Consider the following 23,510-nt stretch of genomic DNA (forward strand, 5'->3'; position numbering starts at 1 on the left):
TCAGGGATTTTTGTCTCTCTCTCTAATGCCTAGGAAAACACCTGGTCATAATACATGGCTTAATAAATACTAAATATTAACTGAATCAAAATATGTGCTTATTAAATATTTACTGAGATTAAGTATTTACTGAAGTATTTATTAAATATTTACTGAATGAATAAATGAACAAATGAATGATTGAAAGAAGTGCTAATGCTGAACCTTTTACTGGGCTTTATTTTACTCATCTATGCAGAAGTGCTATATGTTAAAGAAATTGAGATTACTTCTGTGAAATCTTTTTTTTTAAATTTTTAAACATTATATAATAATTTTATTGAGATATGATTCACATAAAGTATGCCATACAATTCTCATAAAGTATGACATTCACCACTTTTCAGTATATTTAATTTTACAATCTTTATCAAAGTCCATTTTAGAACATTTTCAAAAGAAGCATTATAATTAATAGCAGTCACTTTCCATTTCTTACTCCGAGCCTCACCAATCCTAGATAATGACCAAACTACCTTTTTTCTCTGTAGATATGTTTGTTCTGGATTTTTATATTGAATCAGAGTGTGTGATCTTTTGTGACTGGCTTCTTTGACTTTACAAGTTTTCAGAGTTCATTCATATTGTAGCATGTATCAATATTTCATTCCTTTTTTATGGCCAAATAACATTCCATCGCATGGATATATGTTGTTATGATGTCACTTCTCAATATTCTTCAAGTATTCTGGATTATAGACTCTTATCAGATATGATTTGCAAATATTTTCACTGTTTCTTTAAGCTGTCTTTCTCTATCTTAATAGTGTCCTTTGAAGCACAAAAGTTTTTATTTTGATGAACTTAAGTTTATCTATTTTTATTTTGGTGCCTTTTCTTTTCATTATATCTAAGGAACCATTTCTTAATCTAAGGTCAGGATGTACTGCTTTTTCATCACAAATTTTAGTAATTTGAGTTTTCTTTCTCTTTGGTAGCTTGGCTAAGGGTTTATCAATTTATTTTTTCAAAAAACCAACTAGTTTGTCAATTTTTTTGGATTTTTTTGTTGTTGTTTTAGTTTCATTGATTTCAGTTCTGATTTTAATTATTTTCCTGTCTTTCAGTGTTGATTTGTTCTTCTTTTTCTAGGGCTTTGAGGTATAATATTAGGTTATTTATTTGTTGACTTTCTGTTCTTTTAATGAATGAGCTCAGTGCGTTGAACTTTCCTCCTAGCGCTACCTTATATTGTCCGAGAGGTTTTGATATGTTACATCAGTTTTCTCATTTACCTCTAAGTATTTTTTAAATTACATCCCTGATTTCTACTCCTGTATTTTCTTATAAAAGTCTTTAGTTTTAGTTCTTAAATTTAGATCATCTTTGAATAATTCTTACATAGAGCATGAGGTACATATCCAATTTCATTCTTGATATCAAATTGTTCCAGCATCCTTGGTTTAAAAGACTGTCTCTCTAATCTCCCCAACCCCCTTTGTCTGAGCACCTGTTTTAGTGTTTGTTTGTTTGTTTGTTTTTTAATCACTTTAACCAAAATACCCGAAAAGAGTAACTGAAGAAAAGCTTATTTGGTGCTGATGGTTTTAGAGGTCTCAACCCATAGATATCCAACTCCTTTGTTCTGGGCCCAAGATGAGGCAGCACATCGCAAGGAAAGGGCCCAGCAGAGGAAAACTGCTCAGTTTATGGTGGTATCAGGAAGCAGGGAAGGATGATAACAGGGAAGATACAGCCTTGTGGAACATCTCCACTGACTCACCTTAAACAGCCATGCCCCACCTGCCTGCAGTTAGCATCTAGCCAATCCCTTCAAAGTAGGATGGACTGATTAGGTTAGAATTTTCTCAATCCAGTCATTTCAGTTCTGAATATCCTTGCATTAACAGCAATGGGGTGACACCTCATATCTAAACTATAGCTGTACCCATATCAAAATTTAATTTTAAATTTGAGGATTTTGTTCCAGACTCTGTAGAGGGTTTAGTTTTCTTCATTTAAACATTTCAATCAGAAGTGTTAGAGACAGATTGTTTCTTTCCCGGGCTGTGTTTTCATTAATGGGGACCCTTGTAGTAGCAACAATTTTCTGAAAGTCTGTTTACTTGGGGAAAGCTTTCAAGAAAGACACATAATCTAATTCCCTGCTTAATGTTTTACTTGCTTTTGTGAAGTTGTAAATGTCAGAGTCTGTACTTGTGGCTTGCTTTCCCTTTCTTCAGTCTTCTTGTCCCTCCTTGAACTATTTTTAATTCTTATTTTCCTCCAAAGGAGCTTTTTTGAGCCTTAATGGAATTTTAGAGCCAGGGCAATTACTTGCACATTTGCATGGCATAATGTGGAGGGTAAGCACTGCACAAATTTACAACCAAAGCCCTGTTCTGATCAAATATATCCATTGTCAACCAGCTTTCTGGCGTGTGCTGTGAAGGTAACCAGGCCAGCTGGCAGTCATCTTGTGGCTTGAATGCCATGTTGGACCACACAGGTACTTTTTCATCACAGGCTATTAATCTTAGAAGCTGAATTTTTAATCTTAGAAGTTGGAACTTTTTTTGGTGGAGCAGGAAAGTGGAAAATTGATTTTCATTGATGCTGTTCAAAGACTGACAAGCGTAACTATAGAGTGTACATAATTCAGTTTGTCTGCTTTTCAAAGTCAGTCAACTAAGTAGTAGGGAACCCCTGTGGAGGCTTGTTACCCCTAAAACACAGATGTAAGTTAATCATTTCAATGCCTATGATGTGTGCATATGATCCATACAATTGCTCTCATAATGCCACTTTCCAATTAGCATAATGTACTTTTTATGCTCTTTTTTAAGACTTATTTCATTTGGATAATAAATATAAAATTTCTTTAGAATTGTAAAATAGAGTAATCAGTTATCTTAGGTTTGCTTTGGGGGACATAATGTATCAGCTTTATGTACCTGCTGTGTGTTAGGAAGTATGCTGCTCCATCAATGTAGTAACCTTCTTGACAGTTCTTAACCAAACATTTATATGTAAAATATCTTACTTTTGTGATTGTCTTTGGGTCTTTTTCCTAATTTGCTTCCCTTCAGGTTAGTAAATGATTGAACTTAGCCAAACACTAATGATCAGAAACTTCATTCTTCAATCGATTCAGTAATCTTCAAGGAAAGTCTCCAGCATGTCCTCCATACTGTAATTGCTGCTGGCAGTGCAGTGATGAAGACTGTCCCAGTTTTGTCCAGCGACTAGACATTACAAAGTCATATTGTTTATAATTAGTAATTCCATCAACAAAAGCAATCTCACATAGCATATGGTATACTGAGAACATGTAATAGTCAACTGCTCATTAAAACAAACAAAACTTAGTACCTACTATGTGCTAATGGAGTTTGGCTTAGAAAGGTCAAGGCAGTTTCTATGAGGAATTAACAGATAAGATCTTACAGGGGAGTCAGCTAGGTTAAGGGATAATGGAAAAATCTTCCAGCCTGAAAGAGCATCATGTGCCAGAGTCTCCAAAGAGGGTTAGTGGTGAGAAGCCAAGGTGGGTACAAGACAAGAGTTGAGAGAGGAGGAACCAAATCCTTTAAGACTCTGAACCACATTGAGGGCTTTGTTCTCAATCCCAAGAGCAGAAGGAAGCCACTGTTATTAATTGAAAACTTCCTGTTATATAGCCTAGGAACTAGGTCTTAATTAGAGGTAGTTTAAGCTGTTATTTGGATATATTGATTTCTAGATAGAAAAAAAATATTTGAGTTTTTATTTCTTTAGAGCAGTGATTCTTCAATTTAAGTGTGCCTAAGAATTACCTGGAATGTTTTTCAAAACAAATTCTTGAGTGCCCTCTCCGGAGATTCTGTAAATCTGGATGGGGTTGAATATCTTCTAAGTTCTCAGAAGATGCTGATGCTGCAGTTTCTGTCTGTGGACCAGATTTCAAATGCAGTTAGCTAGAGCCACAGAATTACCTCACTTCTTATTTGTCATTATTTTCCTTGTGTGTAAACATCAAAGGATCATTTTTAGTCATAATAACAACCAAGAAATGGTTTTCTTTGTTGGAGCTGTATTTTATAGAAGCCATTCTAAAGAGTGTACAAATTTTACTTATATATGTATGTTCTGCATGTATGATATGACTTCAGGAGATGATGTAATAGAAAACAGTATTAAGGAGTTATAGCTCCCAGAATCAAGACATATCGTATGAGAGAAATAACTATGATTAACAAAAATTTATATATATATATTTTTTAACCAGGGATTAAACCCAGGGGTGCTTAACCACTTGCGCCACATCCCCAGCCCTTGTTTTATATTTTATTTGGAGACAAGGTATCACTGAGTTGCCAAGTACTCACTAATCTGCTGAGGCTGGCTTTGAATTTGTGATCTTCCTACCTGAGCCTCCTAAGCCACTGGGATTATAGGCGTACACCACCACGCCTGGTGAAAATTTGTAATTTTTAGTACTGTTGAGATTTTGAAATTTACATCAATATAATTTGAGATTCTGTAATACTTGATGTTTAAACAAAAGTAATAAACCTGAATATCATTGAATTTTTTTTCCCTAGATCTAATTACTTGTTTGGACACTGCATCCAATTTTTTGGAACCTGAATTCAGGTATGACCATATTAATGACTGTGTGTTTGTGCATGCACACTTTATTCTTTTACTCTGAAGATTAATATATAATATGTGACACAATCATTGTTTCAAGAGTGGAAAATTAGAGATTATTTAAAGCCATTTAATTGGCCTGTTTAAATTTTGCTTTAATTGTAGCATAAGCCTTCAAAATGAAAGTAAAATTTTTAAATGCTTTAAAAATAGAACTAGTTGCTTTCTAAAGCCTGGCAAAAGTATTTATAAGAGTAATAATACTATTTCATTTTATTTTATTTATTTCTTTTAGAGAAAAGGAATGGGGATGGTTTAAGCTATTACAGAATTTTTTAGTGTTCTTTCCCAAGTAGCATTTCACTACTATTTCTGTTTTATCGATTTTTTTTTTTTTTGCTTAGACTAAGATTATCTTTTAATAGATTTCCTATTTCTCATCTTTGCTGGTTTTCTAATTTCAAACAACTTCCAAGTGGCATTCTAAAATGTGTATGTGATCTTTTACCTGCTTAAAAATCTCGAGAAACTTATAAGAAGTTGTTCGTATTCCTTAGTCTAGTCTTCAAAGTCATGCACAAGTAGCAGTGGGCCAATTTTCCAATCTTATCTATGTATACTATTTATTTATACTGGTTCTGAGTTCTCAGACATTTTGCATAGAATGACTTTATTCCCTATGCTAGACACAATCATTCTCATCTTTCAAGACCCATGTCACCGACCTCCTCCCAACCTGCTGTTGTGGAAAGAGTGCTGGCTTTAGCATTTGAGGGATCCTGGTCAACACTAGTAACCCAGACATCAGTTGGTAGAGAGTCTGCTTGTCTCCCTCCACTTCTAGCTCCTTCACCACCACCCCAGCTTCCTCTCATGATTTCTTGCAGTCTCTTTTCTTCTTAGGAGCTAGAATAATCTTTATTTAAAAAATATGAATCAGATTATGTATGTAAGCTGTCAAATCCTTTACTGGCTTCCTATTATTACTTAGAAACATATCCCCTAGCTCACAGGGCCTCCGCATGATGTGATCTCTGCCCATCTCTCTGACCTTCATTTTGCTCACTCATTGTACCTGCATCAGCCATCTGCTCTTGCAGACACACACCAGGCCGTCCTGCCTCAGAGCATGCTTTTCCTAGTGATCAATTATACAGTGCCCACCTCTTACTTCTTCCATCTGCCAGATCACTGCTAAGCTTTCACTTTCTTAGAGCCCCAGTCCCTGAACTGTGCAGAGAGCTCTGTGTAACAGTACAGTCTCTGGAGCACATCTGCCTTTCAGCAGGTCTGTTGACACAGAGTTCTTTATTTTCCTTCTCTGCAAGGAGGATAATAATAGTATTTACCACATAGAATTCTTGTGTGGATTACTCAAAACATTTAGAATGCTCCATGACATAGCAAGGTTACCAAATGTTTGTATTACTTGTATTACATTAAAATTCTCCCAGTTATTTCAAAGTGCCTTTTCATTATAGAAGAATCAAAATCTAAGTAGTTGTACAAGTATTGTTTTAATGTCTTTTTCTGTCACTAGAATATTAACTTTATGATTGCAGGAGCCATATTTACTTGGGTGACCTTTGTAAACCCAGTTTCTAGCACAGCCCATATTCAACAGACAATATAATAAACATGAAATATGATGAATCTCTCTTTGATCTGCCGTTCATTATGAAGTGTCAAAGCAATATGTAGAATGTAAGAACATTTTTGTAGATAATATGAGGACATGTTGAGAGTGTGGGTAGAAGAAAGTCTGAAGGGCATTTGGTAGTGGTGGTTCTGTCAGTATAGAAGGCGATGCTAGTTACATTGAACTGAAACATGTATGTGTGGTATTTTTTATGTAAACCTTAGCAAGTACAGTGTTATATAATCTTTTACTTGTTTTTGTTTGCCAGTAAGTACTGTCCAGCTGGTTGTCTGCTTCCTTTTGTTGAGATATCTGGAACAATTCCTCATGGATATAGAGACGTAAGTTGGATATAGATTTAAATTTGTGATAAACTTTATTTTTTAACTCTAGAATAGATAGATATGTATCTATTATATATCTTCATCCTTTCAATTAAGGAATATTTCTTTTTAGGAATATGTAATGTTTTATTCTTTTTCTTCTGCTAAAAATGTGTTGTCCTATAGCATCAATCAATCATGTTTTTATGAGAAAACTCCCCTGATCAACTGATTGAGGAAGTACAAGTATCTTGCTTGTATAAAATTACTCCCAAAAAATGAAAAATAAAAACCTTTTCTTTTTCCTTTTTCAAGTCCTCACCATTGTGCATGGCTGGTGTGCATGCAGGAGTGGTGTCAAATGTGTTAGGTGGCCAAATCAGTGTTGTAATTAGTAAAGGCATCCCATACTATGAAAGTTCTTTGGCTAACAACGTCACATCTGTGGTGTAAGTATATATGCTAATTATAATAAGCATGTTGGGTGGGGGGATATAGGAACTAGCTAGATTGCAACAAAATTACTCTTTCTTCATGGTGTTCCTGAAATAACTTTTATGCAGTAAGCATTCAACCATTTTGTTCTCCATGTCTTAGTATTTTCAGGAGTATAAGCAATATCACACTATTTTGATTTGTTCTACTTCAGTAAGCTAGTTGTTTGGAAGGGAAATTTATTTCTTCTTTTGTAAATGTTGAAATATTCTGGAGTAAAAGTTTAGAGGTTTGTTGCCAAATTCTTACTGTAAGAATCAGAAGGCAGAACTACACAAACCAAGATGGGTCAATGATAATTGAAATACTTTGAATATAAAATAAATCTTGGTATGAAGCAGAGATATTAGGAATGTCCTTCTCACCCCAAGAGAATATTCAAGAATGTAATTTCATGGTCCCCACATTCTGCTGTTTTACAAAACAGATTAGACATCAAATACAGGAGAATTGCAACATTAAGTAGAAATACATATTAGTAGGCTTTTTAAAATAAACATTGCCTTTTAGATATTCTTGGTCCTACAGATAGTATTAAGCGTAACTGAAGTCAGCTTCTCATCCTAGACCAGATTCAGATGATAGGAGTATGACCCATGCCCAGAACAGGACAGAGGAGTTAGCAAACTTTTTCCTTAAGGAGCCATCTAGTATGTATTTTAGACTTTATGGGCCTCGTTTCTCTGTCACTTATTTTTGTTCATTTGTTTTATTCACAACTTTAGCCCACTGGCCATACACAATGGGCCATGCATGGGCTTTCATTTGTCCAGCCATGGTGTGCAGTAAGCTACCTTCCTTTTCTTTAGTGTCTTGTGCATGGTGTTGAATCCCTTCTTTTATTCCTTTCCTCTGTTCTACCACTAGAAAGAAGTGTTTGTGTATGTGACTTCTGTCTTTCATACTTTAAAAACATATAGATAGATTCTGTGCTTTTGTGACAGTTTGAACGTGGTATTAAGGGCAGGAGTCTGCACTGACAGTCTTATTCTTCCAGGTGCCCTGGAGTCTTACTACCTGCCACATGGCAAATTCCACATATATCTCATCTCCCGTCATCCTCAGCTCACCCATTCTGCTCATTCCCGTGAAATCCAGACACAATACTACATTCTGACACTGAAACCCGCTCTCAGACATGTTGGTTGTCTACACGTGGTTCACATGTACTTTCATTAGAAGCACAGAAAAGTTTAGGGTCTATTTATTTCATGTAAAAGAAAAAAAAGTACATACCAAAGGTTACATTGACATATTTGCATAACTGTATGTGAAACTAGGAGTTAGATACTTATACAGAAAGTTGTTCATGCTGATTTCAAAAGTTGTTCTGCATAGAAATGAGACTAAGAACAATACCAGGTATCTAATTTTTAACTGTGGAAACTTTAGTTCTTTAAAACAGTGGAGGGAAAAAACAAACCAAGAAAAAAAGTTTCACTGAGATAAATATGAGGAAGTCGTGTGTTGTGTGTCATTAAAAAAAATCTTTCTCTCTTTCAGGGGACACTTATCTACAAGTCTTTTTACATTTAAGACAAGTGGTAAGCCTTTCATGGACTTTATATTATAATAATGTGTATGATAACTAATATTTGGAGCTGGACATAGTGATCCATGTCTGGAATCCCAGCTGCTCCAGAGCCTGAGGCAGGAGGATCACAGGTTTGAAACCAGCCAGGGCAACTTATGAAATCTTGTTTGAAGAATGTCTGGAGATATAGCTCAGTGGTAGAGTGACTCCTGGTTTGATCCCCAATACTAGGGTGGGGGGAATTAAGTAAATAAATAAACTGGGGTTGGAGTTTCAGCTCAGTGGTAGAGCACTTGCCTCGAACATATGAAGTACTGGGTTCGATCCTCAGCACCACATAAAAATAAATAAAATAAATAAAGATATTGTGTCCATCTTAAAAAAATCTTTAAATAAATAAATAAAACAAACTAATATTTTTCAAACACCATGCCAACTGCTGGTTTTTGCATTTTCTCATTTACTTGTCATAGAAACATAATGAACAAGGTAGATGCCTGGTAGCCAGACACAGTGGTGCACAATTGTAATCCCAGCTGCTCAGGAGGCTGAGGCAAAAGGATCATGAGTTCAAAGACAGCCTCAGCAAAAGCAAGGTGCTAAGCGACTCAGTGAGACCCTATCTTTAAATAAAATACAAAATAGGGCTGGGGATGTGGCTCAGTGGTTAAGCATCCCTGAGTTCATCCCTGGTACCCCAACCCCCCAAAAAAGGTGCCTAATAATATTATGAACAAAATAAACCACAGGCTCTGTATTAATCGCGAAATTATGTTGGAAGCAAAGAAGATTGCTTAGAGAAGATGATTTTTAAACTTCTCTGAAGAAGGAATTCATTTGACCAAAGAAATATTTACTGAGTACCACTTTTCATTTGCCAGGCACTGTTCTGCTGGTAGTGAGAACTCTCCTGCCCTCCTGTAGCTTACATTCTTGTAATGAGAGATTGACAAATAATAAATATATTATTGTTTACAATGTACTATTTATAATCTGATAAAAATGTAGAAAAATAAGGCAAGGAAGGAGGATAGGAAACGCAGGAGGACTTGGTTTGAAGTTTTTAGTAGATCAGGGCAGGCTTCATGGAGAATGTGACATACAAACAAAAACCTGAAGGAGGTAAAGGATTGAGTTGCCCACTTATCTGGTTGATGTCCTGGGGCAAGGTAATGTTATCTCCATTCACTAACAGTTACTGCTTGTAAATGAATGCAGTCAGTCCTTTGTATCCATGGTTCCGCATCTGCTAGTTGAGAACATTGGGGGAAAAAAATTGGATACGTTCCAAACATGTACTGATTTTTTTTTCTTGTCATTATTTCCTAAACAATACAGTGTAACAACTATTTACATAGTACTTGTATTAGGCATTATAAGTAATTATTTGTAGGCTTCCTGATTATACACAAAGATATAGTTTCAAGAAGCACTTGCCTAGCAGTCTGCAATAAACAAGTTTATAAAGATCTTGAGTTTACTATGTGTCTGCCTACAGAATTCTGTACAGAAACCAAATGTACTTCCTGCTTTCTTTCAGGTTGTTATGGAACACTAGGGATGGAATCGGGTGTGATTGCTGATCCTCAAATAACAGCATCATCTGTACTGGAGTGGACTGACCACACAGGGCAAGAGAATAGTTGGAAACCTGAGAAGGCCAGGCTGAAAAAGCCTGGCCCTCCTTGGGCTGCTTTTGTCACTGATGAGTATCAGTGGTTACAAATAGATCTGAATAAGGAAAAGAAAATAACAGGTTAAGAGACATAATTTTGTATAGCAATTGATAATACTCATTTTATTTGGAAATCTGATGACATCTGAGATTTTCATAGAAAATTTAAGTATGTGATTTTAGTTTTTTTTTTTTAAACTGGCATTAATATGACTGGAAGTAGTTTTATAAAAGATGGCAAAGGACAGACTCAAAGTCAAGGGTTCAATATTTTCTCTGATACGCAGAAACTAGAGCAAAGTAAGGGGAAAAGGGGGTGGTCCGATCTCAGTGGAGTAGAGGAAGGAGATTGGAAGAGAGGAAGGATGGAAAAAGGGAAGAAATGTGAAATCCATTTGTCAAAATTACTGTGTATATACACATAAAATATACCATAGTGAATTCCACCTTTATGTTTATCTATAAAGCACAATTTCAAAATAAAAAAAAATAAAATAAATAGAAGGAAGGCCAGAGGGAGCACTGGGGACTGAAATGGAGCAAATTAAATTCCATGCATGTTTGATTATGTCAAAATGAACCCCACTATCATATATAACCATAATGCATTAATGAAAGCATTTTTAAAAAGGTGACAAAGGAGAGGGGTTGGTATTTGATTCTTAATAGTTTTCTTAATAATAAAATCATTTAAAATTAATTTTAATATAATTAAAATTATTTTAAATTAGAGTTTCAATAAAGTGATTTTGAGGCACCTAGACAATCATCTCTTAGAGTCAATAAGAGAAATTTATGTTCAAGGAGAGTCCACTTTAAGTCCTATAAATAATAATATTTCACAAGTGCTAAGCATATATTTATTTAATTTGGGGGAATGTAGCAAATGATCAGAATAACTGATTGGGATTGGTTTAGGTAATTTTGTTAAAAGATTTATTTTTCTTTAGTATCAAGAATAATACAAGTCATGATCTTTACTTTGTTTATTCCCAGGAGGGCAGTCTTACTCAGAAGTTGAAATATATTTTATAATGATAGGAATACAGACTGCCAAAATAGAAAAATTCTTTCCTTATTTGTACCCATAATTATTTCTGTCTCTTCAAAAGAATAAAACCAAGGAGTTAGTAACTACTATGATGAAAATTAGTACTTAATAAATGAGCCATGGACAAAATGGACAAAAATGTTTGTACAGTGCATCTTAGAAGTTTATGCTTTAATATTGAATCAACCTTGGGAGTCAGGCCCTTTGTACTAATGGAAGCAACTCATTCCTCAGGCATTATAACCACCGGATCCACCTTGGTAGAACACAATTACTATGTGTCTGCCTACAGAATTCTGTACAGTGATGATGGGCAGAAATGGACTGTGTACAGAGAGCCTGGTGTGGAGCAGGATAAGGTAAAATTATAAGCAAGGTATTTTTAAAAAACATTTAAAAAATGAAACTTTGCCAAAAGTCACAGAAATTCTCAAATGAAAAATTTAAATGTCATTTTGTATCATGTTGCCCTCTTCTGGTTATTTTAGGTAGTTTGATTATTGGCTTTACCCTTTTAACTATAGTTAGAAAATTCTCAGTGATTCTAGATCCCTTTTTGTGATTTGTTTAGTCAATATTAATTTTTATCACTGAATTTTTAAATGAATTGTTTGGCCACTTAAGAAACTCCAAAGTAACTCATAAATTCTTGTCTTTCAATACTTTTCTCATCAATCCATCAAATGACAACAATTTATTCCTGATTTCTACTTCATAGACAGGAGGGAAAAGACAAAAGCTGAAGGCTAAAAGTGCATTTAAGACTTGGAAGGTCATTTCAAGGTCATCTTGCCAACTTTTATTTTAGAATACTTCTCTCTTTCCTGCCCGAATAATTTCTTTAACATCTAATGATTATTAGGAAATTTTCGTTTTAGTTAGCAGAAGATTATGAAGTTTGGGGCTGGGGTTGTGGCTGAGTGGTTGAGTGCTTGTCTAGGAAATGTGAGGCACTGTGTTCAATTCTCAGCTCCATAAATAATATAAATGTCCATCGACAACTAAAAAAATAATAAAGATGATGAAGATGTTAGAATGAACCAGAGGAGATGTTAAGATGTAGAGAGAAGGCAAAAATGGATCTCATCAGGTGTTTACACCTTTCACACAAGCTTCTTGCCTGTGACCACCAAAGGGATCTATCTTTAAATGAAGGAGTGAGTGCCTGTCTCCAAGGAAGATGATGCCTCCCATTTAGAATTGAAACTAGGAGCACATTTTTTTTTTTTCAGTTAACTTGCAATGAAATTGGTTTCAATTAGGCTGGGGTTGTGGCTCAGCAAGAGAGCACTTGTCTAGCACATGTGAGGCACTGGGTTCGATCCTCAGCACCACTTAAAAATAAATAAGTAAAGTTATTTTAAAAAAGAAACTGGTTTTAATTACATGATATTTTCTTTCATATATATAATTTGGTAAAATATCTTCAATTACTACTTTTCTCATCTCTCTTCAAAACTCCAAGGGTTCCCAGTTACCATTTACATATATTCAAACTCTTCTGCTGTTAGTCAAGGTCCTCTCTCCTCTCTTCCTGTTGATATCTCATGAACTTTGTCTTTGATGAACTCCCTCCTTGTTGAGGTAAATAGCAACATTATCATTACCTCTCTTCTGTTTAATGCCCCAAACTTGACTACTCTGCCATGAGAACATCCATATTTAACTGGAATAAGTTGAATTTTTAAATGTAAGAATTATCCATGTTTATATTATAAAAGCTTGTAGGGGCTGGTATTGTGGCTCAGCGATAGAGTACTCACCTAGCACGTGTGAGGCCCTGGGTTCGATCTTCAGCACCACATAAAAATAAATAAATAAAGATATTGTGTTCAATTAAAAAATAAATTTTGTTTTAAAAAAACCTTCTAACAGCACTGAAATATATTTCTGGAAAAGACCTTTTCCCTTCATTTTTGAAAGATAATTTCACTAGCTATAGAATCCAAGGTTGTCTTTTTCCTTTCCAGTGCTTTAAATTTATTGGTCCACTGTTTTCTAACTTGCATTATTTTTAAGGAGAAATGTACTATCAGTTTTATCTTTGTTACTCAATATGTAATATTTCTTTTTTCCTGTGGTTATAATTTAAGATTTCCTTATTATTTGTTTTAAGCAATTTGATTATGATATTTTTTCATGGAATTTTCTTCGTATTTCTTCTGCTTAGGATTCTTTGAGCTTCTTGGATTTGTACGCTATGATTTGCATCAAATTCAGAAAATTACATGCCATTTTTTTCTTCAAATATTTTCCATTCCTACTTCTAATTTTATGAGAACTATGGTCCTTATAAAGATATTTTGTAGTTCACTGGTACAGTGGGTTTTGTTTTATTTTTCAGTCTTTTTCTCTGCATGTTTTAGTTTGGAAAATTTCTATTATCTTCAAGTTTATTAATTCTACTGTAGTGTTTAATCTGCTATTAATCTTGTCCAAAGTATTCTATCTCTAATATTGTATTTCTCACTTCTTATTTTCAGTTTGAGGTTTTTAAAATTTCTTTTGTGTCTCTTGTGTATCTTAGAAACATATGGAACATATAATAACTTTTAATGTCTTTACTGATTTTTATCATGTGTTTTATCTGGATTCTTTGATATTTGTTAATATCAAGGCTTACATTTTATATGCCTGATAATTTTTGATCAGATGTGCCACCATTATACCATTATTTGGTGCTGGATTTTTACTATTACTCCCTTATGTATTTTTGAGCTTTATTCTGTGATGCAGTTAACCTGTTAGAAAACAGTTTGTTCTTTTCAAGTCTTCCTTTTAAGCTTTGTTAAGACATGAGCAGGCATTAGTTCTAATTTTTCCCCTACTAATGAGACAATACTCTTCTAATTCCACTCAACCTAAGGTACCATGCATTGTCAAGTTTCTCCAGTCTATGTGTTGGCAAGGTGAGGTGTTCGCATATCTATAAGAATCATGCTACTGGCTCCTTGTTCTTTTCCTGGCCACAGGTTGTTTCTTTCATGTAGTTAAAGATTTAAATGAAAACCCCCTTATAGATCCTAGAAGTCAGTCTGTCCTACTTTTACTCTATTCCTTCTTTCTGTAACTATGCCCTACAAATTTCAGCTGCCTATTTGATTGAGCTCTGTCTCCTCCACTCAGTAACTGTCAGGCTTTGTGCAGGATCTCTCTTCCTACAGTGTAGTGTCTGAAAACCCTATCTAGACAGTACTGGGGCAATAGCAGGGCTCGCTTTGTTTCTCTTCTCCCAGTGATTATTCACCTATGCTACCTGTTGACCCGTGGTTGAGAACCACTCTTTTTATGTTTTATCCAGGTTTTCAGATTTAAAGCTGAAGAATGAGTCTAATCCCTGTTACTCTATCATAGACAGAAATGGAAATTCTCACACTGAATCATATAAAACACCAGTCTTTTCTCTCACATTTTCCCATCTGCGCTCTCACCTACCTTCTCCTTGGGAATTGGTGTTTTCATTTTCACACCTCTTCTAAGCCTGCATATGTGCATGATCACATGCATATAGATGGGGAGAAAAATTGGTTTTATTTTCAGAAAATGGAATTAATACATATCTACAAATTTGCTATCAAGTTATTTTCTAATATTTTGCCATATTTTATATTTGATAATATCCAAGAAAATTTAAGTTCCTTGATGGGTAGGAACTTTGACTTCCCTTTCCATTTTATATTAGTCACATCTTACAAAATACACAGGAATTCTCAGTAATTGATCATAGTTTGAACATAAAAAAATCTTTACTCAATTTTTATAGAATTTTTTAAAGATCTTAGTAATAGTTTTTATGTTCTAAAATGATGTTCTGCTATATAAAGTTTCTGTTCCTTAATAAGACTGCAAATAATTGCCTTAGATATTACTTAATATCTAAAGAAATCATGGAAGCTTAAAAATTATTATAACTTAAAGCAAATGTTAAGAAAATGAAGGTTATTAACACATCTTAGAGGTTTATAGTCTAACTTCTTCATAATCAACCAAGAAGAAATAGCCTTAGTATTTGGAAATAACCTGAGAAGTTAAACATTTACTTGCTTTCACCATAGCTGCTATTGTCTATTTATTAATGGTCTTTAAAAACTACTTATTGATTTGGCCTAGGGAACTTTTTTAGGATTTTAGAACCCTCTACTTAAATCAGAAGATCCAGATTCAAGTCACAGCCTTGTCATTGAGTAGCTATGCAGTCTGTTTACATTTTGAGTTACAGCTTCCTGTTCCCTGCCCATTTTGTCATGAGAGCAATTGAGTTAATTACGTGAAACTGCTTTTGAAACAATTAAGGGCTATTCCAGTGTAAAAATGCTATTATTATTAGCTTGACATAATTGAGGGAATAAGATTGTCACTTAAAATCATATTTTTATCTAAGGATTATTTATGTAGTGTATTTGTAGCTATTTAGTTTGATCATTAAATTAGGAATGGAGCAGTGTTTCAAAGTTACTTTTCTGGTTCACAAATCAACCAGTATTGAACACTAGGAATACCGTATGGGAACTGCCTTGGTGAAGTTTATCCAGTAGGTGGAGGTGTGTATCTGTTATGTGCTTGCTTGTATATGTTCATTTTAGCTGTGTTTTGAGGATACAATTATAAAAAGGATAAAAACAAAGCATTCCCTCTGAGGCCTTGTATGATCAATTTTTTTTTTACTTTAAAATTAAAATCAATACATTTAAATCACTGGTAATTCTGTAGGACTATAGTTAATACAGTGAGCAGTCTTACTACAACTGAACCCTTTTCCCAAATTAAATAATTTTTGTGTGCAGTATTCTTTTATAATTTTTAATGGAAAATGTGCACCTTGATTTTTTTTAATTGATTAAATTTTTTTCTTAGAAATTAACTCATATATTACAGGTGTTGTTTAAGGCCACAGCAAAAAGCATGTTTAGGTGGAGTGATTTAGGCTCTGACCTCTGTTGACTTAAATACCAACTTTTCTTTTTTTAAAAGATATTTCAAGGAAACAAAGATTATCACCAGGATGTGCGTAATAACTTTTTGCCACCAATTATTGCACGTTTTATTAGAGTGAACCCTACTCAATGGCAGCAGAAAATTGCCATGAAAATGGAACTGCTTGGATGTCAGTTTATTCCTAAAGGTAAAAAGACAGTGCATTTCAAAAATGTTATTTTCACTAGTTTTTTAAATATATTTTTAATTGATCCATTATAATTATACATATTTGTAGGGTACATGTACCCCATACATTTCAATGCTTGTATACAATGTGAAATGATCAGAGGGTAACTCTTTACCTTTAAAAATCCTATTAGAATATATAATTAAATTTTTAGAAAATGATTTTAAAAGGTAAATAGTTACTGTATTAAAAAGTTACATATCAGAATGTTTTCCAAAATTACAATAAAAGAGGAGGTAACATCATTCTCATGGTGTATGATATTATTGAGATTGCTTGCCAAAGCTAGTCTTAATAATTTTTAATCAGGTCTCGTGCACTCTAACATACCATAAGCACCAAAGGTAACCTTAGAATATGTACATCTTAGTTTCAATTAATTAAAAATGGGAATAACCTCTTTCAATATTTTAATGTTTACTCTTTTACTTGTCATAAAATTGGCTCTGCATAAATATTAATCAAATAATATGTCAAATTGTGGTGACACCTATATAGTTCTAGAGTTCAACATCATTCTGCTCCCCAACATTCTCCTTCCTAAGATTATTTTTAGATGATTTGACTATTTAAATCAGAAAAGCCATAGTATATGTATGCATTTAATGCAGAATGCAGTATTTAAACTTCTGATATATTCTCTCTGAGACTTAAAATCTGCTCTGTAAAATTAAGTACTTTAGGAAATCTCAGACATTTATGCTTTTTAAAAACACAATGTATAAACTTTTCTAAACCATTTTTCAAGGTCGTCCTCCAAAACTTACTCAGCCTCCACCTCCTCGAAACAGCAATGACCTTAAAAATACTACAGCCCCTCCCAGAATAGCCAAAGGTATGCCTACTTTTAATGCAAGAATGTGCTATTTTCTGGATTTGTGCTATAATTTTCCATAAATATATTTAAAAATATTATAAAATAAATTTATCTTTAATATCTTAAATTATAAAATAAATTTAATATCTTAAATTTATCTTAAATGTTGGAATAGATAAAAATTAATTTAAAAACTTTTTTTCAGGTCGTGCCCCCAAATTTACTCAACCACTACAACCTCGCAGTAACAATGAATTTCCTGCACAGACGGAACAAACAACCACCACTCCTGATATCAAAAATACTACTGTAACTCCACATGTAACCAAAGGTATGCAAATGTAAAACTCTGCTTAGGAGTGTTTTGTTTTCAACAGATTTTATAGCTTTTAAACTTTTGGTTTCTTTCTAACAATACTTTTTAGGTGTTAAAAAAAAATTAATTTCCCTTAGAGGAAAGACTAACAGTATTCATTTAAGTGCTATTCTTTGGTACCATGTAAAATTGTTATTCATATAGTTAGAGCTTTCCCCTTTCCAGCTAATCACATTGGTCTCAGGCTTAAACATGCAGTATTTCTAGAAATTACTAAAATCAAAGCCAAATACCTCTCATTTTGAATTACTAAAAATAAGGACAACTTGTCAGTATCTTATGTTAATTTTTCTTTATTGTTTTATATTACTGTAGTATCCCCCAAATTACCACAGTGCCTGACACATTGTTGGTCTTCATAAATAGGAAGTCAGTTTTTTTGCCCCTGATTATGTATTAATTTGCTGGATAGAGAAGTCATTGGCAAAAGGGAAAATTTTTTAAAAAGCTTTGGTCTTATTTATAATTATGATGTTTTTCAGATTGCATATACAAATGAAGTAGAATTTGCTTTCAAATATTGTTATAAACGATAAGTAAAATTAAATCTTACAATTAAAATATCAACATAATGTAGTGTTACATTCAGATATACAAAACATTTAAAATGTACAAAATTATTCCTATTAATATTTGAAAAACAAAATTTCAGTTTTACTCAGGAAGAAAACGTCAGTATCATAATGGAATTAGTATCAATGCTGACAGATAGAAAGCATACTCATTTTCAGAGCAGTCAGTTCATGCAGAGTAACTTGTGCAATAGAGAACTTTAGTTATTCTGATTTTCTAAAAATTTGCCTGGACTCAGAGACTTTCTCCCTCTGTCTTATATCATTTTCTTTCTTGTCTTCTGAAGCATTTTTACAATTTCATTTTCATGCTGCAGGAAAAGCTAGAGAAGCAAGAGTTCTCAGAAGCAAGAGATCAAGAAACTCTTGATCTTCTACCAGTTTGTAGAAGGCATGTACATCTGCCAGGATGGAAGAATATTCTTTTGAAAGTATTACTTACCTTAAAATCTAATTATAGAATCTCAAAACCTCAAGCCTAAAAGCATCTTTAAAGTCTTTTATTCCAAAGTAGGAGCTGTGGAAGCTAAAAAAGAATAACAAAGAATGGGCTAGTCTTTAATTGAAGACTCTTGACTTCTTTTCTTTGGGATGGTGGTCTGTGGAGTTTTTCTTTTAAACCCAAGCTGATGTTTTAAAGCCTCTGATTTACACTGCATCCATGTAAACCTGATTGTTCTCTCCAGTTTCACAAACTTTTAGGGAAGAAACACAATTGCTTTTCTGAATTGAGTGCTTTAGCCTGAGTCATGTGTTTTTTTGTTTGTTTGTTTTGTTTTGTTTTGTTTTTTTTATTGTTGGTCGTTCAAAACATTACACAGTTCTTAATACATCATATTTCACAGTTTGATTCAAGCGGGTTATGAACTCCCAACTTTACCCCGTATACAGATTGCTGTATCACATCAGTTACCCTTCCATTGATTGACATATTGCCTTTCTAGTGTCTGATGTATTCTGCTGTCAGTCCTATTCTCTACTATCCCCCCTCCCCTCCCCTCCCCTCCCCTTTTCTCTCTCTACCCCTTCTACTGTAAATCATTTCTTCCATTTGTATTATCTTGTCTTACCCCTCCTTTTCTCTTATATATCATTTTGTATAACCCTGAGGATCGCCTTCCATTTCCTTGCGATTTCCCTTCTCACTCCCTTTCCCTCCCACCTCTCATCCCTGTTTAATGTAAATCATCTTCTCAAGCTCTTCGTCCCTACCCTGTCCTTGTTTACTCCCCTTATATCAAAGGGGTCATTTGGTATTTGTTTTTTAACGATTGATTGACTAGCTTCACTTAGCATAATCTGCTCTAATGCCATCCATTTCCCTCCAAATTCTATGATTTTGTCATTTTTTAATGCAGAGTAATACTCCATTGTGTATAAATGCCACATTTTTTTTATCCATTCATCTATTGAAGGGCATCTAGGCTGATTCCACCATCTTGCTATCGTGAATTGTGCTGCTATGAACATCGATGTAGCAGTGTCCCTGTAGCATGCTCTTATTAGGTCTTTAGGGATTTTGTTTTGTTTTTAATGCACCTCTCCTCCTCCATGTTTATGACTAGGCCTAGAGTGATTGGAGAAAGTCATGTCAGGATCAAATGTGTGCTGGCAGTCTTTCTGATTTCCCTAGTGAACCTTTCTGTGTGTTCTCAACTGGAGCTATTTGAAATGCTCTCAATATTTTTGAAACACTTGACCAAGAGATCTTCACATATTCTCAGATAACTCTCCAGCTTTATACAGAAAGTAGAAGCCCATTAGAAGGAAACTCCCTTCCTGAGGAACCTACTGAACTGAGAGGAACCTACTGCTTTACCTGTGTTCTCTGGTAACTGCACTGATAAAGAGGGTTCCTTGTGCTGCCCAAGGCTCATCACATCACCTGTCCCTTGATGCCTGCCCATCCATTGACTTCATTTCTTTTTTGGTGGTGCTGGGGATTAAACCCACAGCCTTGTGCATGCAAGGCAAGCACTTTACCATCTGAGCTATACCCCCAGCCCTCCATCCATTGACTTCTGAGAGACTTAATATTGAATATCTTTTCCCTGTTCTCTCTTCCCTTTTGGATACAGTTTTAAGCAGTAAAGATGATGCTACATGTTAGCTTCACCAAAGTGTCTGGCTCTTAGTCTCTAGTGCTGCTATTTTCATCCTCATGGTTAGGAGGGGACTGTAGGATGAAGAAACTAATATTGTAGGTGACCTTGGGCAGACCTTTTTCTGTATATGTGCACAAGATTCCTAATGTGTGGCATGAAATAAGGGTATTAAATGATCTCTAAGTCCTTGTCAGCTCCAGCATTGTGTTCATTTCTGACCTATTGGTACACATATTCTGCCATTATGACACTATTTTCAATTTCTAGATGGCATTCCTACTGTAAGGAGGATACCATGATTCACTTATTCTTTTCATGATTGGATATTCAAATTTTATCAGTTTTTCACTCTTATACAGAAGTAGGAATGAACATCTTTAAAGATATATCTTTGGATGTCTTCTTAATTTCTTCTCAAGAGTAAATTCTAGATGTATACTTGCCAACTATAATAGGTTTTATGCATATTACTAAAAAAAATCAACCAGAAATATAGTATCAGTTTATATTCACATTTAAAAGTTTAAAAATATACCTGTTTTCTGGCATGCTCTTAACAATTAGTTTTTCTTTTAAATATTTGCCAATTTGATAAGCAAAAAATAGTGTCTTATTCTTGTTTTAACTTATTTTTGATTACTAGTGAGGTCAATGTTTAATGCTTATTTGTATTTTTTAATGTATTCTTAATTGATTTTCATTTTTTATTGTTTGCTTTTGACTTGTAAAGTCCTATATTGTTTAACCCTTTACCATATACAGAAAATATATTTCCCCAGTTTTTCATTTGTCTTTCAATTTTTATTGGTGATTTAAAACTTATGAAAATGTATGAAAAACGTACAAATGTGGAATGAATAGTGTAGTTAACACCCACGGATCTATGGTGGCTTCTGCAGTTGTTACCGCTTCCCAGTCTTGTTTCAGTAATGATGTGTAAAGCACTTTTTAAGATAGGAAAGTGTGGAACATTGCATTGGTTAAACCTTTCAGTCTTTTATCTTGTGATTTCTGTCTTTAGTGTTAACCTGGTTTTTATGTTTTATAACTTCAGATGTAGCACTGGCTGCGGTTCTTGTCCCTGTGCTAGTCATGGTCCTCACTACACTTATCCTCATATTAGTGTGCGCTTGGCATTGGAGAAACAGGTTAGTACAGAGCTAATTCACCTGACTGGTCCAGGGGGTGAAGGTACATTCCTAAGTGTAATAGAAACTTTTAAGAAGATAAACCATGTACAGTGTGATTCATCTATTTGATGAGAGAGTAATCATTAGAATAAAAATTACATGTTTCTCCTTTTTTCCCCATTAAAAACTGGTAAGTTCTGCAGTTACTAAGATAGATGGGAAGAGATAGCAAGATTAATTAAACCAGGCAGAAACACTGATTCTAGAGAATGGGAAGACATAAAAGGAGAGATGTTTCACAGCAACCTCAAAGGGTACATGACTGGTTACCTACTAAGAAAGGAAGGATTTAGGGAATCTGAGGTTTCTGACTTTTTCAGTTAGACTAGTAGTAATGACATGAGTAGAGAACGAGGATAACTTGTTCAGCCATTCAACAAATATTTCCAGATTTGACTGCTACTCTATGCTAAGTATTGAACCCAGAGCTGGGGAGTCCAGTGATGAACCCCAAGCTTACAGTGCAGAAAGCTGTCAGCCATGGCCTACCAGAGAATCCATGCCATGGAAGGAAACTGGAGAAGCATATGGATCCCAGATGCCTGGTGTTGGGAAGGCTGAACAGAGCCCAATGTGAGGGCACTAGGGAAAGGGAGAAGGGGAACAAGTTTGGGGAAAGTCCAGAGAGGAGAGTGCATGATGAATTCAGTGAACTGAACAATAATAATAGTAATGATGAGGCCAGCAGCATAAATAACTTGCCCAAGGTCACTGTCTAGTACTGGCAGAGTGTAGTATTGGACCAGGCATAGGACCATGTGTTCTTATTCACTGCTGCCACCAAAGTGCAACAAACAAATAAAGGATAATGTACTGATGGAAGCACAGGGCCTGAGGGTGAGGATAGGGGAGCAGAATTGTTGAGAGAGGGTCAGGGTCACATCCTGAGATCAATTTAGAGTGGTGTCTAAAAGACCCTTGGATATTTAGACTCCCCAGAGGTGGTGGGATACATGCCTGGTGTTCAGGACAAAGGGGCTGAATTGGAGAATTGGAATTACTACTAAGAATGGAGTCAAAATTGCAGTGATTAGCTTCATGACAAGGAGTTAAGGAACAGATACCATTAAAGGACTGTGGAAAAGAGGAAAAAGTGAATAAATAAACACAGCTCTAACTTACTGAATCATTAACCCATGATAACCACTGTTCTAAACAATTATATGAAGCTTTGTGAACATGAAATTCAGTTTGTATAATCCTTTGTAGTACAACCCTTGGTAATACTCATACCATTAATTTTTGTTCTAACCATTTAAGATATCTTAACTTAGATTATTGATATTTAAAAAATTAATCTTACAATAGAGGATTATCAGGGAGAATTTTGTTTAATGAACAGTCTTACTGTGGTGCACCACCCATGAAGCTAATTGAGTGGTCTTTTATTCGGTACTGAGCCTTTGGAGTACTTAGATCTCCCCTTGGGAACCATCCCGGCATCCCATGTGTAGACTGTCCAAGGTGTGAGATCTCTGCTCTAGCTCTACCATGTAGTGTGATTTAGTGTGATTTCTTCAGGGCTTCTTTTTCTTAGCTTAATTTTGCAGCCCACCTGCCTCTTGCCTCCTCCAAATTCCATCACCTGCGTGCGATGTGGGCAAGATCTTACTATTTATTTTTCATTCAAGTTTTGATTAACAGTTTTAATGCATAACTTCACTTATAAGAATTTACATTATACTTTATTTTGAATTCCTGAAATATAAATATAGCCAGGCTTTAAAATGAGGAAGCACTTAATATTAACAATAAAAACATAGTAGGAAAAGCAAATGGCTTTGAGTTCTTTATAAAAGCCACTTTTGTGATACTGAGAAAATTAAAGAGACACCTTATCCTCGTTTATAGACTAATATCTGTTTTCTCATTATCCTGCAGAGCAAGCTAGTTTAGTTGAATTAGAGTTTACATACTCTAATCAGAAAATGTTCTTTCATTTATTTTTTTCTTTGTAA

The 23,510-nt window shown here is 34.5% G+C and overlaps 1 protein-coding gene across 4 annotated transcripts in view; it reads left to right on the forward strand.

Moving 5' to 3' along the window:
* The window catches only part of Dcbld2 (discoidin, CUB and LCCL domain containing 2), a 91,113-nt gene that overhangs the window by 54,608 nt on the left and 12,995 nt on the right, over positions 1-23,510 (forward strand). For all 4 annotated transcript variants that reach the window (XM_078044400.1, XM_078044399.1, XM_013362768.4 and 1 more), the window contains 10 exons: positions 4,563-4,614; positions 6,519-6,591; positions 6,889-7,022; positions 8,572-8,612; positions 10,143-10,358; positions 11,563-11,687; positions 16,300-16,450; positions 17,241-17,327; positions 17,515-17,640; positions 21,417-21,510. In XM_078044400.1, the coding sequence (XP_077900526.1) occupies positions 4,563-4,614; positions 6,519-6,591; positions 6,889-7,022; positions 8,572-8,612; positions 10,143-10,358; positions 11,563-11,687; positions 16,300-16,450; positions 17,241-17,327; positions 17,515-17,640; positions 21,417-21,510 (1,099 nt within the window). The remainder of the gene's footprint in view (positions 1-4,562; positions 4,615-6,518; positions 6,592-6,888; positions 7,023-8,571; positions 8,613-10,142; positions 10,359-11,562; positions 11,688-16,299; positions 16,451-17,240; positions 17,328-17,514; positions 17,641-21,416; positions 21,511-23,510) is intronic.

This window comes from Ictidomys tridecemlineatus, chromosome 3, assembly GCF_052094955.1.
Source record: "Ictidomys tridecemlineatus isolate mIctTri1 chromosome 3, mIctTri1.hap1, whole genome shotgun sequence".
In the NCBI taxonomy this organism is placed as follows: Eukaryota; Metazoa; Chordata; class Mammalia; order Rodentia; family Sciuridae; genus Ictidomys; species Ictidomys tridecemlineatus.